The sequence below is a fragment of the Thalia democratica genome, chromosome 1 (assembly GCF_965202585.1).
Source record: "Thalia democratica chromosome 1, ktThaDemo2.hap1.1, whole genome shotgun sequence".
In the NCBI taxonomy this organism is placed as follows: Eukaryota; Metazoa; Chordata; class Thaliacea; order Salpida; family Salpidae; genus Thalia; species Thalia democratica.
In genome coordinates, this window is record NC_139165.1 from 65,086,375 (window position 1) to 65,099,950 (window position 13,576).

Consider the following 13,576-nt stretch of genomic DNA (forward strand, 5'->3'; position numbering starts at 1 on the left):
TTACATAAAGTTATAAGTCTTTTTTAAATTCAGAAAAGTTGTCCTTTATTCTGTACAAAATTTTGTTTTTAGTTTTAAATTCATACTCTTTCTTAAGTTAGTACTGTAGTATTGTTTATTGAACGAAAAAAAATAAGCGCTCAAATATTTGGTCCAAGGACCTGGTGTACGAAAAAACCTTTCGGTTATCGAGTCATACACCAGGATACAGTTTAAAGTCATGTCCGTGACAATAGTTATCATCCAGTTATAGTTATATTCCATACAATAGTCCAGGACTGTAGTACATTTAATTATATATTTAAAAAAGCACTAAATCAATTAGTATAAATATATTTTACAACTCTAAACATATTGAAATAAAAAGAAAATATAAAAATATAATAATATAAAAACAAAAAAGAAAAGCTCTACTGACAAAAAATTACACGATTTCATTTACCTATAAAAAACTAAACTCAACAAAGATGCACTACTCTTCTTTTTTTATTACTGCTATGTTTTATAACTATACAATTTTCTATTTAAATATTAGGACATTTTTTTTGATAACTATCATAATACAGTTTATTTAGTTTGAAAACAGCTGGGATTAGGAACTTGACGTTATTTAATAATTAATACTTTGTATTTAGTTATTACAATAAAGAAAATTAATAATGCTATTACAAAAAAATAAATTTAGACTAACAATACTGTATTGTATATTGAACAAAACAATACTCAAAAATTTTGGTCTAAGGACCCTAAGTTACGATAAACCCTTTCGATTATCGAGTCATGGGTACAATTTAATGAATTGTCTAAGACACAGTACCAATAAAAACTAAACCAAAAGCACAAATGAAATACTCTTATAAGTTTAGTAAATATTAACTAAATTGTTATCCAGGTTCAACAAACTTTTAGTAATCGTGCCAGATGACGTCAGCAGGTAGTAATTTACTGAGCTTTGATATGTAGTATCATTTTATTATTTCTTAATTTTGTATATTAAACTAAAATAACGTTTAGTAGCGATATTAAAATACTAAAAAGCAATAAACATTTTAAACTTTTCCCTTGAGTATTAAATGAAAGTTAAAAACCCTTGTTTTATTTAAGATTCAAAACTTTATAACATAATGCAATCTCAAAATAGCAAAATAGTTGTTTAAACGAAAATTTCTTAAAAGTTAGTTAAACTAACTTTCCAATTTTTTAAAAACTTCTCACATTAGACTATTTGTAATAAAATCTAACAACACATTTTAGTTGTAGGGGCAATCAACTGTATTTTAACAATCTATCGTAATACTTTTAAGAACATCTTTACAGCCAACTAGTTTAGGTTTATTACAAACACACAATACTACACTAAGCTATTTTACAGCAATTATATTACTTATGAAGTTTTCTGTGCACAATAAAAAAGAAGTTTTTTAGTTCTTTTATTAATCGACCATTAAAATTTTTAAGGTTGTTTGCAAAATTAGCACTTTTAGTAAAAGTAATATGCTCTTTTATTTTTGTAAACTGTTGCCGTTAGGTCTAACTTACCAGATCCAGAACTACTGTAAATGTTTTTTTTTGACTAAGCAAATCCTGTAGCTTTGGTTTATAGTATTTTTTAAAACCAACTAGTTGTTAGATTTTATTGTACTTTATTCCGTGCATAGTTTTATTCCCATCTCATCAAATAAACTACTAATACTTTTGTAAAAACTTTTCTGAAACCTTCGCTTGTATATTGTGGTCAAAAATTATATATATTAAATAATTTTAAAGCTTTCGTTGAAACTAAGTTCGTTTTGTATAGACTTTCATGGATAAAATATAATATGTTTTAAATTTAATTGCTGTTTATTTGTGCACAAATAAATAATAAATTATTAAGCTTATAATATTGGTGTTTATTGCAACATTTTTGTACAACAAAATAAAATATACAGTACAAATTACCAAGCATAGGAACATATTTTTGAAAATACTGAATTATAACGGGTTGAAAAATAACAGGTTGAAGATTTTTATTAGAAACAAATTTAAGCTTTCTTGTTGTTGTTTAATTATGTTACACTATTTGTTAGACTCAAAATTGTTCAAAACAAACAAAATAAAACTACTGTGTAATACTTAAATAATTTTATGATTAGCTATACATGAAAGTAAACTATTTGTTTCTTTTAGTAAGCTTTAAAACATTAGTTTTTTTATGCTACAATAGTTATAATTTTTATTGAAAGTTGTTGACAAAAATATTTTTGCTAGTAATTTATTAGTTTTAAGTTTATAAACTCTGTGTTTTTAAATATAGAAGCTGATTAAATTTTTAGGATTACAGCAGTGATACTGAATATTAAAAGTTTTAGTTACACTTCCTGATACAATACTTTTTATGGAACGACAAAAAACCTTTCAAAAATATTTGGTCTAGTGGCCTAGTGTACGAAAAACCTTTCGGTTTTCGAGTCGTACACTACTTAGATACAGCTTAACGACTTGTCCAGGACTATGTACAAAATTAATTAAGTTAGTTACAGATAAATTTCAACTTAGAACTTGCGGTTAAATATTTAAAAATAAAATTAACTTTTTTTTTTAGCGTTTTCAAATTTACTAGATCTATAAATAAAGAAACAAGTAATGTCTCTAAAATTTGTTATTTTAAACCTAAAATAATTGTTACTTGTTTATTAAGGTATACGTTTCTCTATTTTTCTGTTAATGTATTAAAGTTTTAATATTTGAATTAACTCGTACAAAGCATTTATTATGTTCAATAAATATATTATTGATTTTAGTTTGTTTTTAGAATCTTTTAAAAGGTAAATATTAAAAACAATTTTATGAAATGAAACATTTTTAGTTCAATTTATGTTTTTTTTCTGAGTTCTCTTAATATTTAACATATATAGCTAACGTTTACTTTCGAAGTAAGTTGAGCGTAATAAAAAAAAAGCAGCTTATTTAAAAGGTTTAAACATAATTCTAATGTTTTAATTTAATACTTTTGTATTTATTTATCGCTTTGGTTGACACCCCTAGGGCATAAATTCTTTTTCCACTTTTAAGATATCTGAACACACCCAATCACAGTGTTAAAGTGTGTTTACATGGTGCGATACGTTGTATACAAAAAAAATAAAAATTTTAAAACTGCTTCACATTTGACTAATTTTTTTAATTTTTTAAGGCAAAAGTCTAGTTTGTTAAACTGCTAGGTAAATTAAGTGCTTGTGTTTTGATTAGCCTAATATAAAAAAGTTAGTTTTTCATATATAAGTTAATATAAGCAAAAGTGTAGTATAACTGTAATAACTTTCAAAACGAAAAAAGGTATCAAATCAAAAATCAAAGTCTCATCTCGAACTATAAATCAGTTTTTATTGTAACTTAAGTTTTATATTAAATAACATTAAAATTGTAGTGACTTCTAATTTAATTGCAGTAAATTTGTAGTAAAAATTTTATTAAAAACAGTACAAAATACTTTTTATTAAATAAACGAATAGCAAAAATTTAGTTTAAGCTAGTTTTACACAAAAACACTGGAAATATGTCTATTTTTATTTTTCTAAAACTTATAAAGCAAAAGTGCTTAAAATAAATAATGTTTGTTGTTAAATTAAAAGTAAATGTATATGAATAAACTTGTTTTGTTTTGTAGTAAAACTTGAATAAAAACTAGCTAAAATTTAATAAAATAAATAGTAAAAATAAACACAACGTCCACACTTGTTTAAATTTGAAATTATTAAGGCCAATTAATCTTTGTAGAACAATAAGTAATTATTGTACACAGTAGGAAAAAACAAGAATTTAAACTATTCAGTTTAGTTAAACTTTATTTCAATTCTAAAAATTAAGTTTTTAAAGTCATAAAAATCTGAAAAAAAAAGCTTTGATAGCGACACTCTTTTTAAACCATACAAAATGTATTAAGTTCTTACAGCAACGATGTTGAGATAACTTTATATTTTCTTAATCTATCGGTTTTAATCGCTCTACTTTTTACACTTAGATGGTCATACACCAAGTCTTGACGAGTTAAAGCAAAAAAGTACAATTTTTATTATAGCCAGTTTTATTTTAATAAACTTTCATTTATAACAAATATGCTCTAAATACAACATAAACATTGTTGGATTTCATTTTAGTTGCTAATGTAAATTCGTTTTTAAAGTAGGTTTATTAAAAACTTTCCTAAAACCTATGGTATGTAAACTCATATTTTAGTTTAGATTACTAACTAAAACAGAAAACTAGAAAGTGCATTAGTATGTGTATAAAAATTGAGAAAAATAGAAAAATGTGCGTCTAAATAATGACCTTGACATATTATCGAATGTAAAATATTAAAAAATTTATTTTTAATAAAGCTTTAATTCATCATATTGTAGTTTTAACAGAAAACGTAGTTTATATTTAGTTTCAAATGACTTTGGTAATTGAATCATTAAAGTATTTTAAAAACCAAAAAATACATACAAAGTGGGAATTTTTAAAACTTCAAAATATCTATAGTTTGAGTTTCTGATATCTTAGCAGTGTTTTTTTAAATTGTAATCTTTTTTTAATTTTTAAAACATCAATGATTGCACTTAGTTAATAAATGTTTTAGGCTTTTTAGATAAATATCTTTAATTACTGCTTTAACTGTAAAAGGAGCTTATATATTTTACAGTTAATAAAACATTGCTTGTGTATAAGATATAAAAAACAACTTTTTTTTCTAATCCTTTCGACATGGGGAATAAAGTGAGTTAAGTGTTTTAATAAAGCATAAATAGCAATTTAAATAATTGTTTTGTATGTTTTAATCATAATTATTTAGTAAGTAATGTTATTAAAAAAGTTGTTTTTTAATTAGAATAATAAGTTTAATTGAATTTAAGAAGAGGTAAAATTATTCCACTTATATTTATTAGAATTCAACCTTAAAATAATTTCACTAATATACTTTAAACACTTTTTTCTTAGGATGAAAACAAGGATCGTGGAAATTGGGACAATAAAGCTGATTACCTACTATCGTGCATCGGTTATGCCGTAGGACTTGGTAATGTGTGGAGATTTCCGTATTTGGCGTACGAAAATGGAGGAGGTAGAAAAATTAATTTAAATTAGATTAAAACTCTAAAGATATTTCCTTGACGTTTCATGATGATGTAAATTGATCAGAAGGCCGTTGTAATATAACTAAAGTATTAAACTTAGGTGCGTTTCTAATACCTTACATAATCATGTTGGTATTTGCTGGGTTGCCTGTGTTTTTTATGGAAGTTGCTCTTGGACAGTTTTCTAGTCTTGGTCCTTCCGCTGTGTGGAAGTTTAATCCCTTTTTTAAAGGTTTGTGAAACTGAACGTAAATGTAATTAACTTAAGAAAGTTAAAGTCAAGCTTAAAATAGCTGTAATTGTTTTAAATAAAGTACATCTTATATTTCTAAAAAATACTCATTTTTATAGTAAAAATAGTTCTAAAAACATTTTAAAGTTTTTGTGTTCTACTTTGAATAGATTAATGTAAACTAATATAATATAGTTTAGTACTTTGGCGAAGCAATTTTGAAAATTTAAAAGACTTTCAACAAATATTTATTTTTCTCAATAATACTTTTTACTGGCTTAAAAAAAAAAAGATCTTTCAACAAAAAACAATTAAATAAATAAACTTTTTATAGTTGCAACATAGAAAAAAGTTAATAATTTAACGAGTAAACGTAATAGAAATATTTTAAATAGGTGTTGGTTACACAATGGTTGTGCTGAGTGCGTTTGTTGGTATCTACTACAATGTGATTATTTCGTACACTGTGTTTTACTTTTTTGCTTCTCTCACAAGCGTTTTACCTTGGGTATCCTGTGAAAATTGGTGGAACTCTGACATTTGCAGCAACGAATTTTGTGAGTACTTAGAATTTTTTTTCAATTCATGTGTAGTTGCATAAAAAAATATAACGAATTTTTAAAACTCCAGTCGATAAAAACTTAAATTTTGCTAATTATTTAACGATACAGTAAGTACATATTTATATGTAATTTTGTAAAAATATACGATGAAAATTTGTTTTTATTTCTTATTTATGTTTACAAGCTGTTTGTTTATACAGTGAAGGAGTGTACTGTAAATTTTACGGGTATTAATACGACTAAAATTGCTGGATATTTAACTTTAGAAAATGGTTTCAACGGATCACTACCTATTTTCGAAAACGGTAGTTTATAGCTTTAAAGTTTTTAGTTGAATATTTCTTACATTAAAACTTACAATTATACATAAATTTTTAGTAGTTGAGTGTCAATAAACAAGACGAAACTTTATTTGAAAATTTTTTAATACATTAGATCAAATTTGAAGATTTTTTTACCTACTAAAACTATTGCAGTTTTATATATATATCTTTAAATTTATTTTTGAACAAATCTAAAACACAAGTTTTTTACTTTGACGCTAATAAAGACCAACGTTTTTTATAGTTGGAAAAGATGCTGTTGAATATGTTGTCAAAGAGCTGTCAACAAATTATGATGAATTGGGCTGTACTTTCAAATCAAAAAGAGTTATGAGCTCGACCGATGAGTTTTTCAAGTTTGTTTCTAATTTTGAATTAGTTTTGTATACCTTTTTTAGATAGTTGAGCTTTAATTGCTTAGTTTTATTTAAACAGCAAATACACGTTAAACCGATCAGAGACAATGGAAATAGAGGACACAGGACCGATCAATGTTCACCTTGTTTTGTCTTTAGTTGTTGCTTGGATTGTCGTCTTTTTTTCTCTTATTAAAGGAGTAAAGTCATCTGGAAAAGTTTGAATTTTAGCTCTTTAGTGTAAAAAAATTGAGAATTTTTAGGCTAAGAAAAAAAAGAAAAAAAAAGTTAGAGTAATACATTGTATGGCTTCAGTTTAAAGATAATTTAATTATCAAAAGAGAGTTATAAAGTAAGATATTTTTCTTAAGTGTATCATTTTTATAGGTTGTGTACTTCACTGCTCTGTTCCCGTATGCTGTTCTTTTAATATTTCTCGTTAGAGGTGCAACACTTGATGGTGCGGAGTTGGGGGTAAGGTACTACATTGGTAACATGTCAGATTTTTCCAAACTTCAAGATGCAAGCGTGAGTTAAATTAAGTTATCCTCTAAACAAACCATAAAAAATAGTTTTAATTTAGCTATTTTTTCGAAAACTAATAAGTATATGGTTTTTTTGTAGTATAATTTAAGAAAAAACTATAATAAAAATATTAACACAGAAAGTTTTATTTATTAATTCAGTTGTGCATATCTTTGAACTAAAGAAATACTTTTATTAAAAATTCAAAGCCAAAATATCAGTAAAAAACATTTTTTTGCTCCTTTATAACACTCATGATTTACATTTAGGTTATACTTTAACATGTCTTCTAAACACGTATAATTCATAAAAAATAAAATTACTTTTAGATTAACTCTAGTCAGCCTTAAAAATTCTAACTCGCATACTTATCAAACTTAAATACTAACAGGTGTGGAAAAGTGCAGCTACTCAAATCTTCTTTTCTCTTAGTGCTGCCTGGGGTGGATTGATTGCGTTATCTTCTTACAACAAATTTTATAACAACTGCTTTTATGATGCAATAATTGTGTGTACAGCCAACTGTGCCACCTCTATTTTTGCTGGTTTTGCAATTTTCACAGTTGTTGGACACATGGCGAAAACTCTTGACCAAGATGTAGATACAGTCGTTTCATCAGGCAAGTGTAAACTTAGTATTTTAAGTTGAAAACAGAAGGTTGTTCAACTTTAAAATAGTTAAATAAAAACTTTTTTGTTAGTACTATTTTTTATCGTTTTTAAAAACAAAAATTCAAGCAGAAACTTTTAGACTAATTTTTTCTACCTAGTTATAAGCATCTTAAAACTTAAATCAAAATATTTTTGTGTCTGGCTCCAAAATACTAATATCTGCTAATGATACGTGTTGTTTTTGTAGTAATAGTAATTTACTTTGTCTTATAGTTTTTTTTTTTTTTAATCTATTAAATTACTTTATTTAGAACGCACCTGTTAAAAACAAATCTAACTAATACTTGTTATTGAGAAAACTTTAAGTACTTGTTTACAATACTCAAAATCTAGTATAGCTTAATACTATTTGATAACAGAAAGCTTAAAAATCACTTCTGTTAGGTGGTGCAAACTTTTAATTTTTATTTTGTTTTTTACTGCTAGTTGTCTATTAAAGCTAATAATTAATAAATACAAAAAAGAAAGAATGCTTACAGAGGTAGGTTTAAGCCTTTTTATACATATCAGTTTAACAAGCTAAATATATTTTTATCGATATATATCTTTATTTATTAGCCTTTTTCAAACGAAACACTAAGAATTGTTTGAGTGTATTTAGGTTAAGGTATTAAAATCTGGTATTGTAGTCTTTTTTAAGTCACATATCTGTTTTACTAGACAAAGACTTTCGCGGATCGATTTATTTTTGTAAATTTATACTACAATAATGTTTTAAAATTTTCTATCCATCAAGTAATAATATTATATTAATAAAAGTATCACTAAAGTTAACTCATAATTGAACTTAAATCACAAAATTTAATTTTAATAGAATAATTTTTTTAGTAAAAATATTTAGCATAAAGTTTTGTACCTAAAAACAACTCGCGGTACGGATACTTTAGCTTTAAGAACCAGGCCCGGCTTGCAAACTGTACTTTTTCCATCTGTAATTTAATGTACTAAATAAAATTTTAAATGTCAGCTATAATAGTTTGTACCAGGGGCGTGTTTTGACTAGTTTCCTGTTTCCTAGGAACCCCCTGAAAAAAAAGAAAAGAAAAAAGAAAAAAGTTTCTTAGAATATCACTAAAAACGTTGTTTATTGACTTTGTTTTAGTTATTAAATAAACTGTGAATAATGAATGTTGAATTTATAATACTGAAAGATTAAAAAGTTTCCTTAACAAAAAATGCTCTTTTTTGCCCAGCTGAAATAGATTTTAAATAAAATTTCAATAGTGACGTCATAATAGGTAAAAGTTTTTAAGTAGCATTTTCTTTCTAGGAAACTTTTTACTAATATGCTCTTAGTTCCAACTATAAATTGTTACTTAGTGTAAATAACTTTTAATACAGTATTGTTTTTGAACTAGTAAGTACAATTTTAATTAAAAAATGTCCAATATAATCACTTAAATTTTATTTTACTTATTTGGTTGTATATAATAATGTTGTGTGAAGCTTTTGTACTTTAAAATTTATATTTTTTGTTTATGTATCAACCAATTGGGTTTAAACCTTGAAAAGTTCAATTTATTCTTGTATCATTTAATGGCATTTTAGTATATTTTTTATTTAAGTTGTTTTATTTTGTATATTTGTTGGCCACAAAGTTAATTCTTGATTTTTTGAAGTTTTTAACTCGGAGAGATTTCAAAATCATTATTAGAATTCCTGCACCATCAGGCAAACATTTAATTATAACTTAAAGATTTTTTAATTTAGTTGTAAAAGTCTAAACATTTTTGGTAATTACCTAAGATGATGATGTCGCATCAATATCAAAATGAAATTATATTGTGTTTAATATCTTTTTGAACCATAATTTTAGCCTTAAAATATTGATTTAAAGCCTAAAATTATGGTTCAAAAAGATATTAATTATTATTATTATTAAGCCTTGTATGATTGATCTAAAATTATACTTCGTTCTAAACAATCTATATAAATACATAGTTAGAATTAAATTAATTTGTTATAAACTAAAATACTTAATTAATTTTATTTTACAGTATAGTAATGCATATAAGTTATTGTATCATTTGCTTTATTCTAAAAATAAAATCAATTAAATGTTTAAGTTTAATTGGTTTATGATAAATAAGTTCTATTTATGTATTTATAAAATATACTCTTTTAGCCTATAACTATGGTAAAAGAGATTACAAAACAAAAAAATGACAACATTGTATTTAATATAATTTTAGCTTGATATTGGTGTGACATCATCCTAGGCAATTACCAATTTTTTTAGTGAAATTTAAATTTTTATAGATTAAATTACTTGAAAAAATGTTTTTATTATAAATATATTTTTTTCCGGCTCTTTTAGTTTTAAAATATCTAAAATTCGGCTAAATATTGCATACTTAACTGGCAGAGCATACCTAAGAAATGCGTACTTAAGCGGGAAATTAAGATCAAAAAAATTGTGAACCCCCTTTGAAAAAAGTCTAGACACGCCCCTGGTTTGTACTAGTATAACACTACAAATAAAACGTAAGGTTTTAGCATTTGAAAAAAAAAGTAAATTTATAAATTAAATTGCTTTATTTTGAAACATATTATCGTTTTTATAGCTTGTTTGTAAATTGAAATACAAAAATGTACTAACTACTTCGAAAACTTTTCCTAAACAATATAAGTTCACACAGGTTTTGGTCTTGCCTTCATTGCATACCCAGAAGCAATCAGCAAGTTACCCGTATCTCCTTTGTGGGCTGTCCTTTTCTTCTTGATGCTCTTTACTTTAGGGCTAGATTCACAGTTTACAATTTTAGAAACCGTTGTTACTGCAATTTGTGATGAATTTCCTCATATTTTTAACAAGCGACGTTCAACACTCATGCTTTTTATAGCTATCGTTATGTTCATGCTTGGTCTCATATGCTGCACTAATGTTTGTTATTTCATATTTTTATATCACAGATAACTGTTATTACGATTTAAAACTCAATGTGCTTTTAGAAAGTTTAAAAGATTTTTTTTTTGAAGTTCAGTTTAAAAATATGCTTTCTCTCATTACTCTTACAAGAAATCAACTGACAAAAACTAAAGCTATGTAGACAAATGAAATAAATAAAAGTCAAATATTACAAAAAAAAAATTTGAACATACCTTAGCTAATTTTAAAAGTGCATGCTTTTAGTGATAATTTTAAAACTATTTTGCTAAATACCTTTTACTTAAACTCAACAAAAACTTTGAAATACAGTCCGGTATTTACTGGGTTCAAATGATTGATCACTACGCTGCCGGATGGGGTTTGTTGATTGTAGCAGTTCTTGAGCTTTTTGGTGTGTGTTACATTTATGGAGGTAACAAATTTATAAAAGACATTGAAATGATGATTGGCAAGAAAAGCTGGTTATTTTGGCTCTATTGGAGAGTTTGCTGGTTTTTCATTTCTCCAGTTCTTTTAACTGTAAGTTTCTCAGTTATAAAAGTTTTTATTAATACTTAATAACTTTCACATGGTATTCTGAAAAAAAAATTTAACAAAAATAAATTGTGTGCTGTTATTGATTTAAAGGATGGGCAACGTACAGACCGCTAAGTAGAGTTAACGGCCCGTGATGTATGTTTTAGCTTAAAAACATCATCTAAAAAACAAAAAATTATGTGCTTTTTTATAAAGAATACAATAGAATGTGCTTTTAATTTGGTTTTTACTACACATCTGTACTTTTTTAATAAGCGACTTATTACGATTTGGCTATTAAAGAGTTTTTTTTACTTTTGTCGCATAATTTTAATCAAAATTACTCGGCTCGCGAAAACTTTTTGTTAACAAGACCGGCCTGCAAGTACTTTTTTGGTAAATCTGACCGGTCGGCTAGAAAAGTTTCCCACTCTGTTTAACTGCTACTTCTTATTGCTAACATTTTTGCTAAAACCTGTTTAGCTTATTTTTGTAATTAGTTTTGCCGTTCTTAAATTACTATAATTCAATTTATTTAACGAATAAGACTTTTTTTGTAACAAAAACTTTTTACAATAATACTTAGCAAACATATGGTTTTATAACTAACAGGCTGTCTTAATCTGGTCTCTACTGACATTTAAAAATCCCACATATGATGATTATGACTTCCCTAACTGGGCTAATATAGTCGGATGGTGTATTATTGGAATTAGTTTGTTACTGATACCGATTTTTGCGATAATTTCTGTTATTAGAAAAAGAGGAAACATTGTAAAGGTAATTCATTGTAAAATTAATTTGCTAGTTTAATTGCTTTAACTAAAACAAAAAAATATTTTTACTATAATATGTTTTAACAAAGTTAAACTATTATAATTTTTTTTTGCTTATTTAGAAAACTACATAAAATGATAGAAGTATTAATAACATTACTGATAAAAGAAATAAAAAACTTTATGTCAAAGAAATTTATTGTCGACTTTGACAAAACTACTACTGTCGACAAACTTTAGGCGGTTTCTCCTGCTAAGGACTGGGGACCTTACTTAGCTAAACACCGGGGTGAGCTCTACGCGTCAATGGACGAACCTTACGAAGCCGTCAAACTTGCAGAAATGCGAGCTAAAGATGAAAAAGGTCAAAGCAATCAAGCATTTGAGGCTGTTGTAGAGACTGTGACAGTTGAGACAAAAGCTTAAACTAGCGTAAACCTGTAATCAAAGGTTGGATGAATAGCAATAATTTTTCCCAGCCAAAATTCATAGATTTTATTCTAAAACATACTTCATAATTAATTCAAAATTTTTCACTGTTGTTATAATTTTCCAATAATAGAAATCTAAATCTAACAAGGGTTTTTTTTAAAGATTTTTTTTTGTTAACTAAATACACATGATGTAACACAATCGATTTTGCCCAGAAAAACGTTTATCGTTACAAGGGCAGAGTTTGAGACTGATGCTTTTTACCATTTAAAAAAAACTTTATATGATTTATGTTGAATCTAAGTATTCAGATTTCCAAATACTGAGCTGAAAATTATCTAGTTGTGTAATTCTAAAATTAAAATATGATGTATCAAATCAATATATTATGCTATTAGAATTTCATTTTATTAAACGATTTTTAGTCTTTAAAGTGTCTATAGATTTTTTTTAATTAAATACGCTTTAGATTAGCACAACTAACCTCAGTTTTTCTTTAAAACGTTTATTTTTAAAGTTCATACACCTGAAAAATTTAAAGCTTATTGAGGTTGAAAATTTTAAATCTTAGTAATCAATTGTAATTAGTAATCAAACTTCTGATAACAAAAAAGTATTACGTACTAGTTTTTTAATGGTTATTTTTGTTATTTTTAACTTTTTGGATATTTAAAATAAATGAAGACTTGAAAACTTAAAACTAAATATAAAGTTTAAACTTTTAAATCAGAAATATCCGTTGTTTCATAACAGTGTTTACAACAAAATGAGTAGCTCATTGTAGAAGGTATAAACTATACAAACACTTTAAAGTTGTAAACATAACCTTTATCTGACCATAATTAAACACTTATCTAAAATATAAACAACATTTCCTTAATACAGACTTCTAGTTGAATTCGTACTTTGGGCAAAAAAAAGTTTTCTTAATTTTTTTTAGTTTATAAATTTTAAAAGATGAACTTAAAACAAACAAATAAGCTAGTATTTTTACCCAGATAATAAACCATTTGCAATGTAAATAATAAATAATATTCTTTATTTTATTTTTATTATGTGAAAATTATGTGCTAGTATATCTCCTTTTCAAAATAAATAGAACTAAAAGTAATTATTATTTGTTTAACTTAGATCTATTAAATGGTTAAAAAGTTAGACACATAGTCAGTGTAAAAATATTAATAAATACCAC

The 13,576-nt window shown here is 25.5% G+C and overlaps 1 protein-coding gene across 1 annotated transcript; it reads left to right on the plus strand.

The window, feature by feature from the left end:
* The first annotated feature begins 4,603 nt into the window (after positions 1–4,603).
* Positions 4,604–13,482, plus strand: LOC145839625 (sodium- and chloride-dependent neutral and basic amino acid transporter B(0+)-like). Its single transcript, XM_082947237.1, has 13 exons — positions 4,604–4,740; positions 4,963–5,086; positions 5,200–5,331; positions 5,727–5,888; positions 6,095–6,199; positions 6,462–6,573; positions 6,653–6,791; positions 6,961–7,101; positions 7,490–7,718; positions 10,410–10,654; positions 10,970–11,179; positions 11,789–11,956; positions 12,193–13,482. The coding sequence occupies exons 1-13, from the start codon at positions 4,729–4,731 to the stop codon at positions 12,376–12,378; spliced, it is 1,965 nt and encodes a 654-aa protein (XP_082803363.1). The 5' UTR covers positions 4,604–4,728; the 3' UTR covers positions 12,379–13,482.
* Positions 13,483–13,576: the final 94 nt, after the last annotated feature.

Excerpts from the sequence above, each read along its gene's own strand:
- LOC145839625 (XM_082947237.1), top strand. Across the intron at positions 5,087-5,199 it reads GGCGTACGAAAATGGAGGAG|GTGCGTTTCTAATACCTTAC; the intron begins GTAGAAAAATTA and ends TATTAAACTTAG. Across the intron at positions 6,792-6,960 it reads GAGTAAAGTCATCTGGAAAA|GTTGTGTACTTCACTGCTCT; the intron begins GTTTGAATTTTA and ends TCATTTTTATAG.